Source organism: Lolium rigidum, chromosome 2 (assembly GCF_022539505.1).
Source record: "Lolium rigidum isolate FL_2022 chromosome 2, APGP_CSIRO_Lrig_0.1, whole genome shotgun sequence".
In the NCBI taxonomy this organism is placed as follows: domain Eukaryota; kingdom Viridiplantae; phylum Streptophyta; class Magnoliopsida; order Poales; family Poaceae; genus Lolium; species Lolium rigidum.
Window position 1 is genome coordinate 165,799,173 of NC_061509.1, and position 25,184 is coordinate 165,824,356.

The 25,184-nt window shown below is 43.4% G+C and overlaps 2 protein-coding genes across 3 annotated transcripts; one reads left to right on the top strand and one right to left on the bottom strand.

The window, feature by feature from the left end:
- Positions 1-497: 497 nt before the first annotated feature.
- Positions 498-4,149, top strand: LOC124692564 (phytosulfokine receptor 1-like). Its single transcript, XM_047225958.1, has one exon. It carries the CDS (start codon positions 770-772, stop codon positions 3,923-3,925), a length of 3,156 nt encoding a protein of 1,051 aa, XP_047081914.1. The 5' UTR covers positions 498-769; the 3' UTR covers positions 3,926-4,149.
- An 11,717-nt stretch (positions 4,150-15,866) lies between these two features.
- LOC124692565 (F-box/LRR-repeat/kelch-repeat protein At2g27520-like) lies at positions 15,867-24,642 on the bottom strand. 2 transcript variants are annotated; one of them, XM_047225959.1, is made up of 3 exons: positions 23,474-24,642; positions 22,693-22,771; positions 15,867-16,286 (listed from the first exon to the last, which is right to left on the bottom strand). In XM_047225959.1, the coding sequence occupies exons 1-2, from the start codon at positions 24,588-24,590 to the stop codon at positions 22,749-22,751; spliced, it is 1,140 nt and encodes a 379-aa protein (XP_047081915.1). In that variant the 5' UTR covers positions 24,591-24,642; the 3' UTR covers positions 15,867-16,286; positions 22,693-22,748. The 2 variants fall into 2 exon arrangements, with proteins under 2 accessions (XP_047081915.1, XP_047081918.1); XM_047225962.1 differs by lacking the exon at positions 15,867-16,286 and adding an exon at positions 18,042-22,158.
- Between the last annotated feature and the right edge of the window lie 542 nt (positions 24,643-25,184).

Sequence of the window (25,184 nt, forward strand, 5' to 3'; positions counted from 1 at the left end):
AATAATTAACATGAATCCTTAGATGCAACTAGAAAATCTCAATTGCAACTCATCTTGCAACTCATTCTAGCACAAATCACGGTGGCACGGTGCAATCCTATGAACTAGGAGTTGACTTACAATTAAGTTAATTCTCGGGTCAATTGAGAATTAGTAAAACGTTCTTTAAAACAGTCCCAGAATCCTGCAATGGCACGGAAGCGTCCACTAAATTACATGTAGTAACCTTTTGTAACACATCTTGCCTGTTTAGTTACTTTCTAAACCTCTCCTTTGAGCACTTGCTGCTCAGTATTCTGCCTCTGCAGGATATCTATTAATATCCATCCATTGTGCAGGTGGCACCGGTCTGCTTTCAGGCTAGTTATTAGATTCATTTCCATGAAAACAGCCAAAAGGAAGGAAAGCGAGGAAGAAAAAGACAGCTTAGGCCAACTTTGAACAGAAGTCAAAAGATTTCCGACCATGGAGTTTTTCTAGCAAGTTGACATAGACAATCAATTTCCTCAAGAAAACTCGTCTCCCACGGCCGAGTGCCTGCACAATCACAAGTCAAAACCGAAGCACGCTCCTCACTTCTATGACCGTCTCACAACCCACCTTCTCTCCCTCACTCTTCACCGCCGCCACCATTGTTGCTTGAGCTGCAAGCGCTGGGGAGGCCAGCTTTTACGCATCAAATGGCATTAGACATCATATAGCTGCTGAAAAGAAAAACAAGAACCGCTCTTCCTAGCTCAACACCATCGCTACAGCTCTTCTTGCTTCGATGGGGCATGTCTTGATCCAAAGCGCCACCAGATGGCCAAGCTGCTTCCTCCTATGGCTGTCCGTGCAGCTTCTCTTCCTGTCTCCCGTCTACCCACTCAACCAAAGCTCCTGCAGCCCCGGTGATTATCTTGCGCTGGAAGGCTTCTTGCAAGGTCTCACCGGAGGCATCAGCAGCTGGACGCTCTCAAACACGTCCTCGGAAGTGGCTAACTGCTGCGCGTGGTTGGGTGTGGCATGCGACTCCGGTGGCAGGGTCATCGGGCTGGACCTCCATGGCAGGAAACTGAAGGGCGAGCTGGCGCTCTCGCTCACACAGCTGGACCATCTCCAGTGGCTCAACCTCTCCAACAACAACCTCCACGGTGCCATCCCGGCCCCCCTTGTTCAGCTCCACAGGCTGCAGCGGCTCGACGTCAGCGACAACGAGCTCTCTGGCGCATTCCCGGTCAACATGTCGCTCCCGATGATTGAGGTCTTCAACATATCCTTCAACACGTTCAGCGGCACCCATCCCACGCTCCATGGTTCACCGCAGCTCACAGTGTTCGACGCAGGATTCAATATGTTTACTGGAAGAATTGATTCAAGCATCTGTGAGTCGTCCGCAGTGATCCGTGTGATCCGGTTCACGTCGAATCTCTTTGCGGGGGAATTTCCAGCTGGCTTTGGAAACTGCACGAAGCTCGAGGAGCTATATGTGGAGCTCAACAGCATCTCTGGGAGCTTGCCAGACGACCTATTCAAGCTGCAACTTCTGAAGAACTTGTCTCTGCAGGAGAATCAGCTCACTGATGGGATGAGCCCATGGTTTGGCAATATGTCCAGCCTTGCTCAGCTTGACATTTCTTTCAACTCGCTCTCTGGACACCTTCCAAATATTTTTGGTAGGCTTGGCAAGTTAGAGTACTTCTCTGCGCAATCCAACTCCTTCAAGGGCCCATTGCCTTCCTCACTGTCTCGGTCACCATCATTGAAGATGTTGTACTTGAGGAACAATTCACTCAGTGGAAAGATCAATTTCAATTGCTCGGAGATGACACAGCTGATCTCACTTGACCTTGGGGCAAACAAGTTCACTGGCACAATTGATAGCTTGTCAGAGTGCCAACATCTCAGAAGCCTAAATCTTGGCACAAACAACCTCAGTGGCGAGATCCCAGCTGATTTCAGAAAGCTTCAGTTTTTGTCCTACATCTCACTTTCGAACAATAGCTTCACAAATGTTTCCTCGGCATTATCTGTGCTTCAAGACTGTCGAAGTCTAACAAGCCTTGTGTTGACAAAGAACTTCCGTGATAGGAAGGCCTTGCCGATGACTGGAATAAATGGCTTCCGTAACATCCAAGTGTTTGTCATTGCTAATAGCCATCTTTCAGGAGAAATACCACCATGGCTGGCTAAATTCACGGATTTGAAGGTGCTAGATTTATCATGGAATCAACTGTCTGGGAATATTCCTGCATGGATTGGTGATCTTGAGTTTCTGTTCTATGTGGATCTTTCTAACAATTCACTTATTGGAGGAATACCGGACAGTTTGTCGAGCATGAAGGGCCTTGTTACATACAACAGCTCACGGCAATCCACGGAGACTGATTATTTTCCTTTCTTCATTAAAAAGAACAAGACAGGCAAAGGGTTGCAGTACAATCAGGTTAGCAGCTTCCCGCCCTCTCTAGTTCTCAGCCATAACAAGCTCACTGGTCACATATTGCCGGGCTTTGGAAACCTTAAGAACCTGTATGTCTTGGACCTCAGTAACAACAATATTTCTGGTATCATTCCTGATGAGCTATCAGGCATGGCTAGTTTGGAATCCTTGGATTTGTCACATAACAATCTTACTGGAAGCATACCCTCTTCATTAACGATGCTGAATTTTCTATCAAGCTTCAGTGTGGCATACAATAATCTGATGGGCACAATTCCGTCAAGAGGCCAATTCTCAACATTCACAAGTTCTGATTACGAGGGGAACCCCAACCTCTGTGGCATCCGCTTTGGCTTATCTCAATGCAATTCCAGCCATGCTCCCATAATGTCTGCAACTGGAAATGGAAAGAACAAGGGTCTCATGTTAGGAATAGTAATTGGTACTGCACTTGGAGCAGCATTGGTTTTGTCTGTTGCTGCTGTACTTGTGTTCAGGAGAAGCTTCAGAAGGCATGATCATACAGTAAAGGCTGTTGCAGATACAAATGGAGCACTGGAGTTGGCACCAGCCTCACTGGTACTTCTGTTTCAGAACAAGGATGATGACAAGGCATTGACTATCAGTGATATCTTGAAATCTACAAACAACTTTGATCAGGCTAAAATCATTGGTTGTGGTGGCTTTGGTCTAGTGTACAAGGGAACACTACCAGATGGAGCAAAAATCGCCATCAAAAGACTATCGGGTGATTTTGGCCAGATGGAACGGGAGTTCAAAGCAGAGGTGGAGACTTTATCAAAAGCTAGGCATCCTAATCTTGTGCTTCTACAAGGTTACTGCAGGAATGGCAGTGACAGGCTCCTGATCTACTCTTACATGGAGAATGGCAGCCTAGACCATTGGCTTCATGAAAAGCCTGATGGCCCATCTAGATTAAGCTGGCAAAGAAGGCTTCAGATAGCCAAAGGAGCAGCACGGGGTTTGGCATATCTGCACTTGTTGTGTGAACCCCACATACTACACCGTGATATCAAGTCAAGCAACATTCTTCTGGATGAGAATTTTGAAGCTCAGTTGGCTGATTTTGGGCTTGCTCGGCTAATTTGTCCCTATGATACTCATGTGACAACTGACCTAGTAGGCACACTGGGTTACATCCCCCCAGAGTATGGCCACTGTTCAATAGCCACTTTTAAAGGTGACGTGTATAGTTTTGGCATTGTTCTTCTGGAGTTATTAACAGGAAAAAGGCCTGTTGATATGTGCAAGCGGAAGGGAGCTAGGGAATTGGTCTCATGGGTCGTACACATGAAAGAAGAACACCGTGAAGCAGAAGTACTGGACCGTGCAATGTATGACAAGAAATTTGAGATTCAAATGATGAAGATGATTGATATCGCATGTTTGTGCATCAGTGACTCACCTAAACTGAGACCATTAACCCATGAATTAGTTCTATGGCTTGACAACATTTGTGATAGCAGTGAAGCAACAAAGTGAAGTAAAGTTCAATAACAGTGACCTTCGCGGAAATACTTGTACTCAGTTTTTCCGTCCAATAATTTTATCACAGTGCAGATGTAAGATAATGAAGGATCGGATACAAAATAAGACACGCTTCATGGGAGTCTAACTTGCTATTCAGTAACAGCAAAAGCTCTGTTACGCTGTATGTAAATGAGATTTTTGTGATAGCTGGAGCAAATGTTATCTGCTTCTTTTTACGCCCGTGTTCTAATTTCCTGTACGAAGTCATGGGAGATATTCTGAGGTAGGACATAAATATTCTGATCTTTTACTAGGTTTGTACACGGTAGATAGTTCACAAGTTTCCGTGCATTAACTTTACCTGCTTTACCTGTTACCCAACTTTTTTTTAATCATTTAGCCAACTTGAAGTGTGTGTCATGTTGTTTTGGGAGTTGACAAGAATTTTAGACACTAGATAAGTATACAGCAAAGTCATGATGACTAATTAAATGAATACGAAAGGAACGTAAATGAATTGTAGAGCTATGTATGAAACTGTACCTTATCATTATCATTGTAATCTTCAGTTATCTTTCATCTCACTGCCGTTTGAGATAAATGATTAGCGCTCAAAAGCAGGCGTCGATATCTAAAATTGCATTACTTCTGGCTTGGCAGTCTCCAATCGTCCGGAAGTAACAAAAGAATAATAAATATGCTCAGAATGGCAGTTGTTAGCTATCCTATATCGCTGATGGATAATCATTGCAACCAGAAATTCGTTTCCACTATTCTAGTTTAATAACTCAGGTACATTATACAAAAAAAAAAGTCAATGGGAAACAAACCTGAGTACGATACATACCTAATAGGCTGGCGGTAGTCATTGGCTCTGGCATTTGGTAGAATAGGTGGCTTGCGTTGAATGGGTGGCGGCTCCGTCTAAGCCGAAGGCACCACAAGTTCGCCGTCCAAGCCGCCCCCCTGAGTCGCCACGGCATTGGACTGCTCTGTCGATGGATCGTCGCTTTCCACGGGCCCTTGGACGTCACGGTAGATCGACGCACGCCAACCGGCCGCCCGAGTGCGGTCTCGTACTCCCTTGGACTGCGACCCTGGGAGAGCGGCGCGCGGGCTCGACGGAACGGTGTGGTGGTCATCCGCGGAGGAGAGCGGTCGCAGGCAGCAACCGCGAACCGGCGGCGTATTCCTTCCCGACGGCGCCGCCGCATTGGAATGTCGCTGGCGTGTGCGGTGTGCGTTCTATCGCAGGCTGGTGATTTAGGGACAGTGCTAGGACTCCCCGGGGATTTGATTTCCCAGACCCTCCCCTCGTTCTCGTGCTGACACGTGTTCTTTTTGCTGCTAGGTAGCAAAAAAAATTCGTTTTTTTTGCTTTAGCGTAGTAAAAATGGTTCACCTACAAAATAAAAGAAAGAAGCTGAGCTTGCCGGATAGACCACCGAGACTCGCCGGAGAGCTCATAGCAAAAAATTATGCTATTGTAGTAAAAGTAGATATTGTTGGATATATCGACGGGAACTCGCCGGAGAACTCACAGGAGACCCCCGTAGCAAACATATTGTGCAAATATAGCATACTCATACAGAAGTTGTAGAAAAAGAGCTATTCATATGTTGCAAATCCACATAATGAAGACATCACTGAAGACCCCTGCCTATAGCGGTCATAAGAGCATCTCCAGCCGCGTCCCCCAAAGCGTCCCGCAAAGCAATTTGGGGCGCGCCGGACCAAAAAACCGTTCCAGTCGCGTCCCCCAAAGGCCATTTTTGTCCGGCGCGCCCCGATACGGTGTCCGGCGCCCCGAGCCCGTCCCCGTCCGACAGGGGACGCTCCGGGCACGCCGGACACAACGAAAAGCGAGGCGGGCTCCCACATGTCGGCGACTATTTGCATAAATCGTTGGTTCGCGCTTTTTTCTCGTCGCTCCTTCCTTCCCGCGCCTCCCACCCTTCCGTCGCCGCTGGATTTCCCGGCCGTTCGGACGTCTGATCTCTGCTGAGAGTCGGCACCGTCATCGCGGCTGGGGCTCTCGCCGGTCGTGCCGCCGCCGCCGCTTCGCCAGCGCGTCCCAGAACGCGCCGTCAAATCCGCCCCACCTCCGCGCACACAAGGTGCTCGACGACTGATACGTCTCCAACGTATCTATAATTTCTTATGTTACATGCTAGTTTTATGACAATACCTACATGTTCACACTTTATAATGTTTTTATGCATTTTCTGGGACTAACCTATTAATAAGATGCCACAGTGTCACTTCCTGTTTTCTGCTGTTTTTGGTTCCAGGAAAGCTGTTCGGGCAATATTCTCGGAATTCGACGAAACAAAAGCCAAACCTCATATTTTTCCGAGGGACACACGGAGCCAGAAAGGCAAGCCCGGGGAAGGCCCACGGCCTCCTCCCCATAGGGAGGCGCGGCCCAGCCAACAGGCGCGCCGGCGGGTGGGGAGCCCACCTCGGGACTCCACCGACATCGCCCCTTTGCCTATTTGTTCCCCGACGACGTGAAAACCCGAGATATATCTATCATACTCCAAAAAGACTCCCGGAGCGCCACCGCCATCGCGAAACCTAGTTTCGGGGGTCAGAAGTTCCTGTTTCGGCACCCTGCCGGGACGGGGATCGACCCCCGGAGCCTTCTCCATCGACGCCACCGCCTCCATCATGCTCCGTGAGTAGTTCCCCCATGGACTACGGGTTTTAGCAGTAGCTAGTTGGTACTTTCTCTCCCATGTACTTCAATACAATGATCTCATGAGCTGCCTTACATGATTGAGATCCATCTGATGTAATCGGTGTTGTGTTTGTTGGGATCCGATGAATTGTTACATTATTATCAGTCTATCTATAAAGTTTGTGAAGTTATTTTTGCTGCAATCTTGTTGTGTTTAATGCTTGTCACTGGTGCACGAGTGGCATGATCTTAGATTTAAGCTCTATAATTATTGCTTAGATTGTATCTACAAGTTGTTTGCACATGTCTATGTCCGGAACCCGAGGCCCCGCAGTGACAAGAATCGGGATAACCGGAGGGGATGGCTTAGATATGAGGATCACATGTTTTCACCAAGTGTTAATGCTTTGCTCCGGTGCTCTATTAAAAGGAGTACCTTAATTATCGAGTAGTTTCCCTAGAGGCCATGTCTGCCACCGGCTGGTAGGACAAAAGATGTTATGCAAGTTTCTCATTGCGAGCACGTATGACTATATATGGAAAACATGCCTACATGATTAATAAATTGGATGTTCTGTCTTGATGCTATAATAATTATGTCAATTGCCCAACTGTAATTTGTTCACCCAACACTTGTTGTTGGAGAGTTACCACTAGTGTAGATAGCTGGGAACCCCGGTCCATCTTTCATCATCAAATACTCACTTGGTCCTATATGCCATTAGAAGTGGTATCAACTATTTTCTGGTGCCATTGCCTCTGTGTTACTGCTACTGCTGCTGTGTTACTGTTACTATTGCTCTCATATTACTGCTGCTTTCACATCACCCCTGTTACTAGTGCTTTTCCAGGTGCAGCTGAATTGACAACTCAGCTTGTTAAGGCGTATAAGTATTCTTTGTCTCCCCTTGTGTCGAATCAATAAATTGGGTTTTACTTCCCTCGAAGACTGTTGCGATCCCCTATACTTGTGGGTTATCAAGACTATTTTCTGGCGCCGTTGCCGGGGAGCATAGCTCTACTCATAAGTTCACCTGGGGAGTACACTCTACATCTCTCTCTGTTTTTATTTTATTTTGTTTTGCTAGTTTACTTTTGTCTAGTTTATTTGTGCTTAGTTTATTTCTGTCTAGTATTATTTTGCTTAGTTTACTTTTGTCTAGTTTGTTTTTGTCTTGTTTTATTTTTCTTATATACCCGAAAATCCATAAAATTTTGAAAAACCGAAAAATTCAAAACTGTTGTTATGGAAGAACCCACAACATGTTTGGAGCTTATAGAATTATATATGAATTATAGAGAATCAAGAAAGGGTAAAGTCATGAGTGTCGTGTTAGAAAAATTGAATACAATTGCTAAAATCTTGCTTAAACGCTATGATATAAACTGTTGCTCTAAACAGGATACTAAACATCTTAAATTCCAATGTGGCTTTAGTGAAGAAGTTTTAATTGTGGACTATCATTGGAATAACTATATTCATCTTGGGTTCGAAGAAGTAGAACAATTTGTTTTATTTATGGGAGCCTCTGAGATAGAATCCTTCATGGCTAAAAATTATGAAACTTGTATTGTTTGTAAGGACCTTAAAGATTATGTCTCTTCTATCCTTGATTATTGCATAGAACATTACATCAATAATCCTTATATCATTGATTATAAAGAGAGACTCATTCATGCACAAGAATGCACTCACAATTTGCAGGAACCTGTGAAAGAAGAAATTGATGAACCTGAAACCTCATTGGATGAAAAAGAGGAGGAGAGTGATGAACAAAAGGAGGAAGAATAGATTAGCTACCCATGCCAACCTTCTAATGAGAGTAACTCTTTATCTCTTACACTATTTGATTGTCCTCCATGCTTACCAAAGGAGGATGAATGTTATGTTCCTGTGGATTCTCTTGAAATATTCTCTATGAGTAAAACTTGTGAGAATAATTATGCTACTGTTATCTATGATAATCCATGCTATTTTGATAAATCTTATGATAATGCTTAGTTTGTGTCTGATATCAAAATGCATGGTACTAAAGAGTTTTGCTTAGCAAATGTTTATGATAAAGCTCTAGATGATGGTCCTATGTTACTTGATAATATTAATTGTACTACTAATGAAAATGGCATTGGAGAGGTCTTGACTTTATCTAGGAGTCCCATATCTCTTGAGAATGATCAATCATCTTGTTATAGATTTTTAAAAAGTGGGTTTGAAAGTTTTGATCCCACTATTTTTGAGGATGATAAAAATTATGTGTTTGTAGATCATGAAAAGCATGTTGTATGTGATAGTTATATTGTTGAGTTTGTTCATGATGCTACTGGAAATTATTATGAGAGAGGAAAATATGATTGTAGAAATTTTCATGGTACTAAAACACCTCTCTACATGCTGAAAATTTTGAAGTTACTCGTGTTTTATCTTCCTATGCTTGTCACTTTGTTCTTCATGAATTTATTTGTGTACAAGATTCCTATGCATAGGAAGCGGGTTAGACTTAAATGTGTTTCTAATTTTCTTCTTGATGCTCCTTTTGCTTCATTTTCTATTTTCATGTGAGCATCATTAAAATCTTCTGCGCCTAGCTGAAAGGCGTTAAAGAAAAGCGCTATGGGAGACAACCCATTGTTTTATTTCTGTAATTTTTCTTTTATTTGAGTTAAGGTGCTTATTACTACTTTAGCAATACCTTTGTATCTTTATTTTCTTGCATTGTTGTGCCAAGTAAAATCTTTGATAGAAAGTTGATGCTAGATTTGGATTTCTGCGCAGAAACAGATTTTTAGCTGTCACGGTTTTGAGTTTTTCTCTCTGTAGGAAAACCTACAAATCTTAAAAAAATTCATGAGTAATCCTCAGATATGTACGCAACTTTCATTCAACTGGAGCTTTTCCATCTGAGCATGTTAAGTGCCTCGAAAAAATTCGTCTTTACGGACTGTTCTGTTTTGACAGATTCTGCCGTTTATTTCGCATTGCCTCGTTTACTGTGTTTGAGTGCATTTCTTTGCTCCATTAAATTTTAGTAACCTTGGGTAATGTCCAGAAGTGCTGGGAATGATTGTGTCCTTGCTGAACATGTGAATTTTTTATTATGCACTAACCCTCTATTGAGATTGCTTTGAATTTGGTGTGAAGGAAGTTTTCAAGGATCAAGAGAGGAGGATGATATAATATGATCAAGAAGAGTGAAAAGTCTAAACTTGGGGATGCCCCCGTGGTTCATCCCTGCATATTTCGAGAAGACTCAAGCGTCTAAGATTGGGGATGCCCAAGGCATCCCTTCTTCATCAATAACTTATCAGGTCATCTCTAGTGAAACTATATTTTAATTCTTCCACATCTTATGTGCTTTACTTGGAGCGTCTGTGTGATTTTATTTTTAGTTTGTTATTTTTATTCTCTGATCATATCAATATTGGATCCTATCTATGTTGTTTGGGAGAGAGACACGCTCCGCTTTTTCATTTGAATACTCCTATTCTTCACTTATATTTGTTGAGTATTCAGTTTTCGCACTGTCTAGCTTCTAGCTCTTGGTTTTCATGTATCTCTTGTTCAGAGATATTAGTTATTTTATAGAAAGTACTCTCTTGCTTCACTTATATTTGTTTTGAGAGTTTATTTCTATTTGGTTGGAAACAGAAAATGCTTCATGTGGTAGTTGGTATATTGTCTTGAATAATTTGATACTTGGCAATTGTTTTGAGCTCTCAAGTAGATCATGTTTAAGCTCTTGCATCATGTAGTTTAAACCTATTAGTGGAGAACTACCGTAGAGCTTTGTTGAAATTTGGTTTGCATGATTGGCCTCTCTAAGGTCTAGATATTTTCTGGTAAAAGTGTTTGAGCAACAAGGAAGACAGTGTAGAGTCTTATAATGCTTGCAATATGTTCTTATGTAAGTTTTGCTGTACCGGTTTATACTTGTGTTTGCTTCAAACAACCTTGCTAGCCAAAGCCTTGTACTGAGAGGGAATGCTTCTCGTGCATCCAAAACCTTGAGCCAAAACCTATGCCATTTGTGTCCACTATAACTACCCACTATGTGGTATTTTTCTGCCATTCCAAGTAAATACTTCATGTGCTACCTTTAAACAATTCAAAACTTTATTACTCTTTATTTGTGTCAATGTTTTATAGCTCATGAGGAAGTATGTGGTGTTTGGACAGACTTTCACCAATGGACTAGTGGCATATACATCCGCTTATCCAATAATTTTGCAAAAAGAGCTGGCAACGGGGTGCCCAGCCCTAATTAATTAACTTTCATTAATAATTCTCTTCACATGTTTTGCCCCGATTTATCGAGTAAGCAACTTAATTTTGCAATAGACACTCCTCCATGGTATGTGAAATGTTGGAAGGCACCCGAGGATTCGGTTAGCCATGGCTTGTGAGAGCAAAAGGTTGGGAGGAGTGTCATCTATAAATAAAACTAAAATACATGTGTAAACAAAAGAGAAGAGGGATGATCTACCTTGTTAGTAGAGATAACGTCCTTCATGGGAGCCGCTCTTTGAAAGTCTGTTTGACAAGGGGGTTATAGAGTGCCCACTACCATTCGTTGACAACAACAAACACCTCTCAAAACTTTATTTTTATGCTCTCTTTATGATTTCAAAACTTGAAAAGCTCTAGCACATGATTTAATCCCTGCTTCCCTCTGCGAAGGGCCTTTCTTTTACTTTATGTTGAGTCAGTTTACCTACTTCTTTATATCTTAGAAGCAAACACTTGTGTCAACTGTGTGCATTGATTCTTACATGCTTGCTTATTGCACTCATCATATTACTTTGTGTTGACAATTATCCATGAGATATACATGTTGAAAGTTGAAGGCAATTGTTGAAACTTAAATCTTCCTTTGTGTTGCTTCAAAACCTGTTATTAAGAATCTATTGCTTTATGAGTTAACTCGTATGCAAGACTTTTTGATGCTTGTCTTGAAAGTACTATTTATGGAAAGTTTTTTCTATATGATTCAGTTGTTTAGTCATTATCTTTTTGTTAGCAAACTATAGACCATTGCTTTGAGTCACTTCATTCATCTCATATGCTTTACAATAGTATTGATCAAGATTATGTTGGTAGCATGTCACTTCAGAAATTATTCTTTTATCGTTTACCTACTCGAGGGCGAGTAGGAACTAAGCTTGGGGATGCTTGATACGTCTCCAACGTATTTATAATTTCTTATGTTCCATGCTAGTTTTATGACAATACCTACATGTTTTGTTCACACTTTATAATATTTTTATGCATTTTCTGGGAGTAACCTATTAACAAGATGCCACAGTGTCAGTTCCTGTTTTCTGCTGTTTTTCGTTCCAGGAAAGCTGTTCGGCCAATATTCTCGGAATTCGACGAAACAAAAGCCAAACCTCCTATTTTTCCGAGGGACACACGGAGCCAGAAGGGCAAGCCCGGGGAAGGCCCACGGCCTCCTCCCCATAGGGCGGCGCGGCCCAGCCCACAGGCGCGCCGACGAGTGGGGAGCCCACCTCGGGACTCCACCGACATCGCCCCTTTGCCTATTTGTTCCCCCACGACGCAAAAACCCGAGATATATCTATCATACTCCAAAGACTCCCGGAGCGCCGCCGCCATCGCGAAACCTAGTTTCGGGGGTCAGAAGTTCCTGTTTCGGCACCCTGCCGGGATGGGGATCGACCCCCGGAGCCTTCTCCATCGACGCCACCGCCTCCATCATGCTCCGTGAGTAGTTCCCCCATGGACTACGGGTTCTAGCAGTAGCTAGTTGGTACTTTCTCTCCCATGTACTTCAATACAATGATCTCATGAGCTGCCTTACATGATTGAGATCCATCCGATGTAATCGGTGTTGTGTTTGTTGGGATCCGATGAATTGTTACATTATTATCGAGCCTATCTATAAAGTTTGTGAAGTTATTTTTGCTGCAATCTTGTTGTGTTTAATGCTTGTCACTAGTGCACGAGTGGCATGATCTTAGATTTAAGCTCTATAATTATTGCTTAGATTGTATCTACAAGTTGTTTGCACATGTCTATGTCCGGAACCCGAGGCCCCAGAGTGACAAAGAATCGGGATAACTGGAGGGGATGGCTTAGATATGAGGATCACATGTTTTCACCAAGTTTTAATGCTTTGCTCCGGTGCTCTATTAAAAGGAGTACCTTAATTATCAATAGTTTCCCTAGAGGCCCGGCTTCCACCGGCTGGTAGGACAAAAGATGTTATGCAAGTTTCTCATTGCGAGCACGTATGCCTATATATGGAAAACATGCCTACATGATTAATAAACTGGATGTTCTGGCTTGATGCTATAATAATTATGTCAATTGCCCAGCTGTAATTTGTTCACCCAACACTTGTTATTGGAGAGTTACCACTAGTGTAGATAGCTGGGAACCCCGGTCCATCTTTCATCATCAAATACTCACTCGGTCCTATATGCCATTAGAAGTAGTATCAACTATTTTCTGGTGTCATTGCCTCTGTGTTACTGCTATCGCTGTTGTGTTACTCGTTACTATTGCTCTCATATTACTGCTGCTTTCACATCACCCCTGTTACTAGTGCTTTTCAGGGTGCAGCTGAATTGACAACTCAGTTGTTAAGGCTTATAAGTATTCTTTGTCTCCCCTTGTGTCGAATCAATAAATTGGGTTTTACTTCCCTCGAAGACTGTTACGATCCCCTATACTTGTGGGTTATCAACGACTTGCCAGGTAGGCGCGATTGGCCGCTGTTCGTTGCGTCGTCTGCCTCGACGCAATTTTAACCATTGATTTTGCTTTAGCCATGGACAACGACGATGAGATGCTTGCCCTGCTGCTGGAGGACGAGCAAGCCTTCGATGACGACCTCGCGGGAGCATTTGTCGATCATCGCGTCCCTCCAGGACATGGTTGACGCTGAGGCGGAGAAGAGGAAGAGGCCGCGCCGCGGAGGATCAAGGCGGGGGAGAAGGAAGTCCAAGCCCCGGCAGAGGATGGAGGGGGATACCATGCTGCACAAGGACTACTTTGCAGACGGTGCAACACATGAAGACAATTTTCGCCGTCGGTACAGGATGAGCAAGGGTCTGTTCATGAATATCCTCCACGGCGTTCGAGAGTTCGACCCCTACTTCAAGCTCAAGCTCGACGATGTAGGCGTTGTCGGGTTCTCGTCCATTCAGAAGTGCACCGCCGCCATGAGGATGCTTGCATACGGAGCACCTGCCGATACATAGGACGACTACCTTCGCATGAGTGAGTCTACTGCCATTGAGTGCATGTACAAGTTTTGCCGAGCTGTGGTGTGAAAGTTTGACAAATACTACTTGAGAGAGCCAACTGAGGAAGAGACTGCAAGGATCATGGCACAAAATACTGCCAGAGGATTCCCTGGAATGCTTGGAAGCATCGATTGCATGCACTGGGCATTAAAGAACTGCATGTTTGCTTGGCAAGGTATATACAAAGGGCGTCATGCATATTGCAGTGTGGTGCTTGAAGCTGTGGCAGATTATGACCTGTGGATTTGGCATTCTTTCTTTGGCATGGCGGGATCACACAATGACATCAACGTGTTGCAGCTAGCCTCCGGTGTTCAGCAGACTGAGTGGAAGGGCATGCTCCACCATGCAACTATGAGATCAATGGCCACCAATATACCAAAGGCTATTATCTAGCCGATGGTATATATCCAACATGGGCCACTTTTGTCAAAACAATATCGAATCCATCAGGTCTGAAGAATTCCCACTTTGCTACGCGACAGGAGGCTTGCGGGAAGGATGTCGAGAGGGCATTTGGTGTGCTTCAAGCACAATTTGCCATTTTCCGGTACCCTGCTCTAAGCTGGTCTCACGACCAAATGTGGGAGGTGATGCAGGCTTGTGTGATCATGCATAACATGATCATCGAGGATGATCGCAAGAATCATGCCAAGATACATGTTGGTCCCTATGAGTGCCAGGGCCCTCTTGCGGAGGTTGATCATGAGTTGCTTGCAGATTTTGCTGATTTTCTCGCCATGCACGCAGAGATCCGTGACAGCAATGTTCATGAACAACTTCAAGCTGATCTTGTTGAGCATTTGTGGAGGATCAAAGGAAATACTGTGGCACCTTGATCTAGCATCTAGCCCTATTTATTATATTTGTTTACTTGTTTTATTGTTTGTTGTAATTTAATTTAAAAACAATCCTCGCAAACATTTTTTTCATATGCTATATTTGATAAATGGTTCTGTGTTAAAAAGAAGTATTTTAAATGTTTGGGGGCGGCGTTTGGGGGACGCGGCTGGGGAGCGACGTCCCCCAAACGTGGCACGAACAAAACACGTCCCCAAACGCTCAATCCGGCGTGGTTTGGTGAACGCTTTGGGGGACGCGGCTGAAGATGCTCTAACATCATCCAAGCTTGCAACAACTCCGTCCATCCAAGATAGCAACGCCTGAAACCGTCAACGCTTAAGGTAGCAAAGCAGGCCTATACTGGTAGCAACACCAGAGGCCTAAGGTAGAAGAAAGAAGAAGGATGGGGCCCACACACGTGGAGCTGTGTCTCTCTCAGCTGTCCGGGTCCGCACGATGCTCGTATCCGACAGCAACACACCAGGAGGTTGCCAAGCTGGGATCCCCGGGGTAGAGCAATCATTCCGTGATTTAGCCCAACTCTTCAGTTTGACAGATTCAGGCCCGAGCCAGAACCGCACGATAAATTAGCAAAAAGCCCGCGTCAAGCTGCGAAGACTGGCCCAGAAGGCAGCCCCATTAGAGCATCATCTCGCATTTTACATCACCATGTTTTTGCTCTTTTTGCTGTTTTTACATCACTTGTTTTTGCTCTTTTTTCTGTTTTTACCCTGAACTTCGAATTTTGGCAAAACCTCATGCCATTACAAGGTGTAAAGGGAAAGAGCTAAAGGATAGAAATAGAATTATCACAGCCACATCACTTAGCAAGACTGGAGATCAATTGTATATATTGACAAAGACATGTATAACAGTGCCTACTTGCTTCCTGTGCATCACACACAGTGCCAAGCATCAGTGTTCTCCTAATCAGGCAAGCAAGCTGACTAATGTCTGTGGAAATTAGCCGTGCAAAAGATTACAGTTCAATTTTAGTAGTCCACTCGACAGGCCACATCATACAAAAGAAGAACATTCATAATAATACACAGAAAGAAGCAGCAGCAGCAGCAGCAGCAGCAGCAGCAGCAGCAGCAACAATTGAAAATCACTTACTGTGCTACTTTACTTAGCAGTTGATACATCAGAACACGGTAAACCTAAAGGGCTACTCCCAGATTTCAGTGGCACGAAAAACACCTCGCCATTTTGCAGCAGCACATGGCTCTCACTAGATTGGTCCAGAACTGAGGTTTCCCCTACACTTGTACAGTCATAACACTGAATAAAAAGTAAAAGAGGGAATGCTACTGCAACTCTTATGAAAGGCAACATGAAGAATAAACCAAAGGGCCTCAGGCCAAACTTTTGTTAGAAATAAGCAGCAGCAATACATGGCAATACTTCGAGAGTGCACAAGTTAACTACAGAGAACATGCTCTCTGAGTATCACCACAGAGCAGAACACCACCACACTATACACATAGCCGCACGCTAAAAGAAAAACGTTATGCCAGCAGGCCTCAGATAGCTGCAACGCGAGAAACCCCACCGACCTCGAGGTCTCCACAATTTCCCTGGTAGCTGCGAAAACATGGTCAACAAAATCCCAAAAAATGCAGGTCAGATGATCCACACTGAATTAGTCAACAAAACCCCCAAAACTGTGAGAACTCATAATGCGAGAAGCTGCAACAAAAATAACATTATAGATGGGAGGTAAACCTACACAGGGGCTCAAGCAATCAATTTCGAGTGCAGACAAGACCTTTTCCATGAAAAATGGAAAAATTTGCAGAAAATATACATAGAAGAGAAAATAGAGCAACTTAGGGTCTATAAATATCGGAATCATTTTCTTTGGTTAAAAGATATGCAAAATATGTATGAAGAAACCCATTGTAGTGCAGCCCAGACTATTATAGGTGAAAGGACAAAATTTAGCAGAAGCATACATTCGAGAGAGAATAGATAATGTGCAAGCATTTTGTTTCTTCTAAAAATGCAAAACCGAAAACAAACTTTTAGTGTAATTCAGAAGAAGATTTTAAATAGCAGATCCAGAATTGGAATAGCATTTAAGAATAAATTGTTAATATCCTCAAATTAACCTCTTTACAAAATTACAATTCAGACCATAACAAAAGAATCAGAACATTCTTTTGGCTTATCTCCTCTATTGCACTTAACATAGACCGAAGTTACTGTTACCCTTTGTGCATCTTGGTTCTTGCACTCCACGAATCCAAGTAAAAATAATAATTATGAGAAATTATCTGAGGCCAATGTCCAGATACTGAAATACAATTGTATCACAGAGATCCTTAAGGAACATCGGAACATCAAGCAAGAAGTATTTTTCAAGAGCTGGAAACCGTCATGCAAATATATCATCAACATGAGAGTGGCTTTTCAAATAAACTTGCAGAGATGCCAAAGCATCATGTTCTACCTGAAAAACGAAGGTTCAATGGTTCCTGACAAACCTTACTCTGAAGTAGCAATTGGGGCTAGGTAAGTGGCCATTACCAACAGTCGTAGAGCGAGTCATAAGAATGACAGGGTTCAAGCTACTATCAAACGCCTTCTTCACCAGGAATGAACAGAACAAAGAGCGAGTATCAAAGCCAAGCAAGGCGGACAGTGGCTTCATAACCTACAAACCTGAAGATAGGAGTCTTACCTTCCTATGTGGTGTCCTCTAAATGGACTGTAGCCTTAATACAAGATATCTTACATCAAGCATTGTCTACCTCTGCTACAAGAGGTGATCAGGTGCTGCGAGATAGCATTATCACAGCCTCTTGTCCATCCACTTAGTTAGTACCTCTCATCACAGGGCCAAGCAATGTTCAAAAACTCAGCCGATTTTCCGATTAACCGGCCGATTAATCGTGAATCGCAGGGTAGGCGATAAGATTTTGCCATCTCTTTCATGTTTCTCGTTTGGAGCGTTTAATCGGTCTGACAAACGAGAAATCGGCCTAAATCCGATTAATCGGCCAAAGCCCGTGGGCCAAAAAACCTGGAACTGCTCGATATGGACGCCGACCAACCTCCATAACTTCCCCTGCTCGATTGGGACGCCCGCCACCCCCTCGTACTCCGCCTCCGCTCGTTTCCGATGGAAGAATTGAAGCCGCCGCCGCCAGCATGGTCACCTCCTTCTCGTCCTTCTTCCCAGACGTTTATATTCCTGCCCCCATCTTCTTCTCCAGCCCGTCCAGGTGAAGGAGGAAAGCAGCACGACGGCCAGCCCCCTTTCCTCCCTTAGCAGCTCTCCGCCAGCAGCACTCCGCCGGCGTCCTTTCCACCTGCAGCTCTCCGCCGGTGTCCCTTCCGCCCGCAGCACTCCGACGGCGTCCCTTCCGATAGCAGTTCTTCATCCACTTCACGGTATGTTTCTCTTCTCCCTCTCTTTTTTCATCTTTAGTTCTCTGGCTTTTGGTCAAAAATTGGAGCAATAGTGTGTAATTTTTTAGAGGATATGGATTGTAGTATAGTTGTTGTAGATCTCTAGTTACTTAGCTCGAATTTGGATGGCTGCCGTATATCTACATGTGCGTGTCATGTAGATACAGAGGCCACTGCGGTGTATCTACATGTGCGTGTCAGGCTAGTGATGGATTGAGCGATGAGTCGTGTGAGTGGCGATGGCTAGCCTAGCTAGATCGGCCGGGAATAGGAAAGAGCTCAGAACCATCGGCTTTCCGGCTAGCTTGCACTGGTTCGGCAACAGACGCACGCGGCGAGGCTAACCTGCGGCAGATACACCAACTCGGTGGTTTAGTTGAGATTGCCTTGATACTTACCATGTAAAGATTTCTTAAGAAAAATAGTGTATAGTGTATATAATTTCGTAATACTAGTAATCTGAATGTCTAATAGACTGATACATGTTGCTGCTGGTTTTTATTGTTTGTAGATGGCTGCTACGGATACTGGTTTATCTCAGGTTGCAAGTTCTAAATTAAAGAGGAATTCAGATGATATGGGCTGGGAATTTGCTGTGCTGATTGATCCCAATGATCCACAAAGAGTCAAGTGCAAGCTTTGTGGAAAAGAAATGTCGGGAGGTGTGACCCGGATGAAGGAACACATTGCCCAGATCAGAGGCGGAGTGAAGCCTTGTTTGAATGCCACACCAGATCAACAAGCTCGGTGTAAGGAGGCAAGTGAGGCACCAAAGAGGAGGAAGATAGAAAAGCAAAAGCAAGAAGAAGAAGTAAGAGCTGCTGTGAACATAGAGGTTGTTAATGAGGATGCTCAAGAAGAGCTTAATGAAGTTGGCAAAGGTGATCCGAAGAAGGGGCCTATGGATCAATTTCTTGCTCCGATCGATCCTTCAATTCCGTTGAACAATAAAAAACATCAGCAGAATATAAATGATAGTGTTGATAAGGAGAGAAGCTATCGAGTGGGGCAGTACTTGGCTAGATGGTTGTATAAGAAAAATGTACCCTTCAACGCTATAAATGATGACGACTTCAAACAATTTTGTGAGGCTCTTGGTCGCTATGGTCCTGATTGGAGGCAACCTTCTCAGTACATGATTCGAGAGAAGATGTTGTCGCAAGAGGTGGACAGAACTAGGGATTTGTTGAAGCCACATGACATTGAGAGGGCGGACACTGGTGCTCTATCATGACTGATGCTTGGACAGACAAGAAAAGGAGGAGCATCATGAACTTGTGTGTGCATTGCAAGTTAGGGACTGTCTTTCTTGGATCAAAGGAGGCGTCGGCGGATGCACACACAAGTTTGTACATCTTCAATTATGTGGATGAATGCATTGAGAAAATTGGTATGAATCTTCAACTTTTTTGTTTCTCTCTCATTCGTTGCTTTTCATCATGTGGTCTGAATATTGTGATCTGATTATTGTCCTTTGCTCTCATGTATTTGTAGGTGCTGATAATGTTGTGCAAGTAGTCACTGATAATGCATCGAACAACATGGGAGCAAAGGTGATGTTGAAGGATAAAAGGCCCAAGATTTTTTGGACCTCATGTGCAACTCACACCATCAATTTGATGGTAGAAGCAATTGGGAAGTTGAAGCAGTTTGCTCCTGTAATTACCAAAGCCAAAGAGATGACTATTTTCCTTTATGCACATCATGCCACATTGGCTCTCATGAGGTTTCATACAAAAAAGAGAGACATTGTTAGGCCTGGAGTGACTAGATTTGCTTCAGCGTTTCTTACCTTGCAAAGTCTTGCTGCGAAGAAGAAGCAACTAAAGGAGATGTGTTGTACTGATACTTGGGAAGAGTGCAAGCCCACCAGAACAAAGAAAGGAAAGTATACTCATGCCACAATAATGAGTAGGGCATTTTGGAAAAATGTATCTCTTTGCATTAAGGTATGTTAGCTAATTTATTTTCTACTGTTCTATATTTACTATTGTTCTATATTTACATTTTCTCTCTCATTCATTTCTTTTCATCATGTGGTCTGGAAGGTTTTCGAGCCATTGGTGAAGATACTTCGGTTGGCTGATGGTGATGGACAGTCCATGGCCTCTATGTATGGAGAAATAATAGAGGCAAAGAAGGCAATAATGATTGCGGTTGAAAACTCAGAGAAGGACTACATGGTGATCACAACAGCTATGGAGAGCAAGATGAATGGGAGACTAGATACACCGTGGCACATGGCGGGATATGACTTAAATCCTTACTATAGTTATGCTAACACAAGCATCTTTAGTGATGTAGAAGTCATGTCTGGGTTGATGGAGGTTGTTGAACAATTTTATCATGATAATGACGAGGCGATAAATAAGGTACTTAACATAGAATTGCCAAAGTTTAAAAAGATGGAAGACATGTTTGGGAAGGTTGCTGCCGCAAAAGCTATTACCAATGCAAATTTCAATGCCGGTAAGCTCGTTGTCAATATGATTGTGCCATATTGCATTTCTGAATTGTTTGGGCTGATGCATAATACTTTGTTTTTTCCATAACTGTAGGCGAGTGGTGGGCAACTTATGGACTAAAAACTCCTACATTGATGCACATGGCTTTAAGGATACTCAACTTGACCACAAGTTCATCCGGATGTGAAAGAAATTGGAGCGTTTTTGAACAAGTAAATCTCAGCTTGCGAATACTCAAATCTGGTCCTAAATTCCTTGTACATTTATGAAAATGTGAATCACTAAACTACATTTTGCTATTTGTAGGTTGATGCAAAGAGGAGAAATAAACTAGATATCCGTCGTAGAGATGATCTAGTTTATATTCAATTCAATGGAAGAATGATGGACAAGAGAAAGAAGTTTGAGTCATCTTGTGATGTTCTCCTTGGTGAAGATGCTTCCATGGCACAAGATTGGATATGTGAAGGAGCTTACAAAGATGAGGAGGTTGATCCAATTACGGGGCTTCCATACTCCAATAGTGATGATGCACTGGGAAGTACTGAAGCTATGGAACCTCGTAGAAGTGCAAGAGTGAGAGAACTCCATGAGGTGGAAGAGTTTGTTTCCGATGAAGAGAAAACAAGTGGTTGTCAATGAGGATGAGATAGAGTTCGAGTCTGATGATGATGGGGTGCTAGAGACCAAGGACAATGAAGATGAGGAGGAGCCGATTGAGTCTTGAATCTTGGGCCTTTTATAATCTGGCTATTTGAGCACTACATTTGTTGCTTGCTTTCCTAGACTCTTTGATTTATCTTCCTGTGAGTTCTGAGTTCTCGCCAATATTGGTTGTGATCTGACTCACGTGAGGGAGAGCTAAGAACCTGGTGCATGTTTTCTTAATTTCTTACTTTGCTCTGTGAGGGAACGAATACCTATTTCTGTTTTGCCGACCCATTATTATCTAATATGCACTTGCTGTATTACTACTGCTACGGCTATCCTATTTCGTGTGATATTTTATATTTGTGTCTACACTTATGCAAGATTTTGAAATCTGAAGTTTCAGAGCATGCACTGCTGGTTGTTTCCATTAGTATGTTTGTACAAAGACTCAGATGCAAAATCAAGGCAAGACACCAACGTCCAGTATTGCAATATTATATTTTGCATATCATAATATTCAATATTCAATACTTAGATTCGGAGATTTTATATAAAAAAACTAGCCGATAAATAGTCGACCGATAAAATCGATTAATCGGCCGATAAGCGATTAATCTCTCATCTAAGCCCGACCGATCAGTTACCGATCAGCGATATCTTGAACATTGGGGCCAAGCGACAATATTACCAAAGCAATGCACGATTCACTAACAGGCATGCAAGTTGACTAATGCCTACTGATACTAGGTCACAGAAAATATTACATAATTATATCCTACAAGTCCATTTCACAGGCCGCAGTATGTAAAAGTAGAAGAACCTAGATACTACACAGTGGAGCAATTTCAGCATCGACCACATCAAATGCCACAGCATGACCAACTAGCAGTTTATGCTTCTCAGGAGCTGGAATTCAGCTCTAGAACATGCAGAGCAAGCAGCACCATCTCTGTCAAACCAATTTGTATTCTCTCATAGAAAAGCCAAATCTCTATGATTCCAATAATGAACATTAAGTTTAATTAACCATTGAGCAGATTATACATAAATATCCAAAGCTGAATCATCCAGCAATTTTGGGCAAAACTAACATTACAACTGGAGAACAGCAATGCAAAAACAATTACTACTAGCACACCTTCGAACCTCTACAGTTGACATGTTCTCGAAGTTCTTTTGCTACACAATTTCATATGATTGCAGCAGAAACTATAAGATCAGTGACTCCATTAGAGGAAAAACTGAACTTCCTAGTTTGTGAAGTCAATCAAGGTTTATTTTGTGTATCATGGGCATATAAGAGGCTTACGAAGCAGAAATATATGGTATGTGACTCAAATGCATGATTTCTGAAAATGTAAGAACTGGACAGATTATTAAGCATATCCATGAGCTAGAAACCAAAAATAATAGATCATGCATCATCTTATAGATCGAGTAACAAAGAAAAATTACTTCACCTGTTCAACCACCATAGCACATCACCAGGTCTCGTGTGTTCACAATTTCAGACCAATCATTTCCACCCAACTCCCCTTCCTAAAAGCAAAAGAAGCCCAATAAACCAAGGAAAATTCATGGAAAAGTTTAAATGGTGAGAAGGCATTAGTTGCAAATAATTATAGATTATGTGGCATGAGCTGGGAAAAGTAGCTTTTGTGAAAATAATAATAAATGAAGTCAGATGTATTAGCAGGTGCAAGAAAGAAAGAAAAAATTATACTTCAACAGACATGTTAAGACTGATAGATGTTCAGAGAAAATGCATCTATCCAGAATTATTCATATTCAGTTGAAAATTTGTAGCAAGATAAATATTGTCTTGCAAGGAAAATATATAATGGAAAAAGGTAGCTGGTTTCACTATATTCTTTTAGTGCAGTTGTTGCTTGTTTCCACATGTTAGAAAAAATGTGCTTTAACATTTAGCAGTTAGCACAAAACCACAGTTAGCATTTAGCAATCACCAGAAAACAAAGTAATAGCTATATTCGTGTTATAGCTTTAATGTAGCCCACCGATAAACTTATAAATTATATCACTATAAGATCACCACTGGACCAACAAAGAAACAAACAACTAAATTTACACTTGTATGCCTACTCAATAATTAATCACACGAACAATGCTACATTAATCATGTACCATTTGTGATCCAAAAGTAATTGGAACAAATCTCATCCAATAAAAAGAACTATTAGGATTTTGGTTGCTTGTTCAATGAAGATAGCGAGGCCTTACCTGCAGTGTAGAAATTTGTGTAGGGGTAATGCATCTTGTTATCCCAGGAATTTCTTTTAGAAAATCTTGTAAACCGCATTGACTCAGGTTGAAGCATGAAGTCGCCAAGATACGTACCCAGAACAATCACATTTGACTCCTCATCATACCCCACCATTGTCGCCTTTTTGTAGCTGTTATCCATTGTTTGTGGAAAGAGCACATCCAATTTAATGAATTTCTGCTGCAGCGCCCATCTCGCGATACCATAGGAGTTCCTTTTCCTCACCCATATATATATTCTCAGTTTTGACAGATTCGCAAAGCAAAGGGCACTACCATCATCTGTCCGTAAGAGCTGAAAGGACCAGCAGTCAGCAGTCTGAGTACCTGGCGGCTTCTGAATCACACCAAGGGTTTGCCTTTCAATATCAAAGGCAAGGATATCACCTCCACGAAACAACCAGTAAACTGCATTCCCGATGAGGATGCTGGGCCTTATAGATAACTCATCAGTAGTCGCTGTGGAGGCAATATTTCCCCATACACCAGACTTGGAATTGTAGAGAGAACCGAATGCATGCTTGTATCCGGTACAAACCAAAATCAATTTAAATGGACAAAAGAAGCAATCTCCGTGCACATGCCCATCTTCAGCATCAGCGCACAACACGGCGGCCTGAAAGGAATTCCCCCGTCTATTGTCCATATCCGATGGAAATGGCACGCGGCGCTGTTGGCCGGTGAGGGGATCCCACACGACAACCTCGCGCTCATTGCCATTGATCAGGATGGCGAGGCCGTGACGGCAGCCCATGAAGAACAACTGTTCATCGGGGCGGTTTCTCTGCGGCAGGGAAAAGCGGGCGTGAGGGATGCGGTCAGGCGAGTCCAGGGCGGCAGTGAAGAGCGCGGCAATATGGCCTGTGAAGAAGCCGAGCAGAGGAGGCTCACGGTGGTGTTTCCGGAATCGTTTGAGAAATTGGGGGTCGGAGAGGATGCTGCGCCAAAGCTTGCAGACGAGAGAGGCGCGTGGAAGTGAGGAGGGCTGCGGAGGGAGGCGGAGGAGGATCTCCTCCAGAAGGAACTCGTCGTCCAGCGGAGGCGCTGGCGCCAGCGAGTACCGGCGGCGGCTCATCTGAGCTAGGGTTAGGGTTTCTCTGTAACAAGAGCTAGGGCCGCAGGAATCCCGGCGCGGAGACGAGTGGACCACGCCCACCACCGCCGATACGGTCCACTCTTCCGACTCGGCCTCCCGGAGCTCCACCGGCGCGGGCACTGGCGACGTGCCGCTGCTGACGGCGGAAACGGCGCGACGCCGGAGAAGGGGTTGAAAGCGAAAGCGCGGCGGGCGGGGAGTCGCGGTGAGGGCGGAGGAGCGAGATCTGTTGGAGAGGAGGTTGCGGAGGTGCGACACTGCGACGGAGGGCGGCCGCCGTCGCGGCTGGGCAGGAGTACGGCCACGGCACGGGAGCGCGCTGGTAGGGGTGCAAACGGATTGAAATCAGATCAGATATACTCGTGCTTATGCCATATCCTTTAGTAAATTTGCCCGTGCGTTGCTACGGATCTATTTTTGCTTAATATTTTTTTAGTCGATCAAGAATTTTAAATGGTCAAAAATAATGCATGTCTTTCTTGACGGTTGGTGTCTTCCCTCAGAAACATGTGATCTTTTTCCCTTTTGTCGTCTACCTGACATGGTTGAGGTGCCCATCTCGCCGTTGACATT

What these genes read in the sequence shown, in the direction of transcription:
- LOC124692564 (XM_047225958.1), top strand. Translation starts at nt 770, where the DNA reads ATGGGGCATGTCTTGATCCAAAGCGCCACCAGATGGCCAAGCTGCTTC.
- LOC124692565 (XM_047225959.1), bottom strand. Translation starts at nt 24,590, where the DNA reads ATGAGCCGCCGCCGGTACTCGCTGGCGCCAGCGCCTCCGCTGGACGAC. An exon ending in CACAAATTTCTACACTGCAG is followed by an intron (nt 22,772 to 23,473) that starts GTAAGGCCTCGC and finishes TTTTGCTTTTAG; the next exon opens with GAAGGGGAGTTGGGTGGAAA.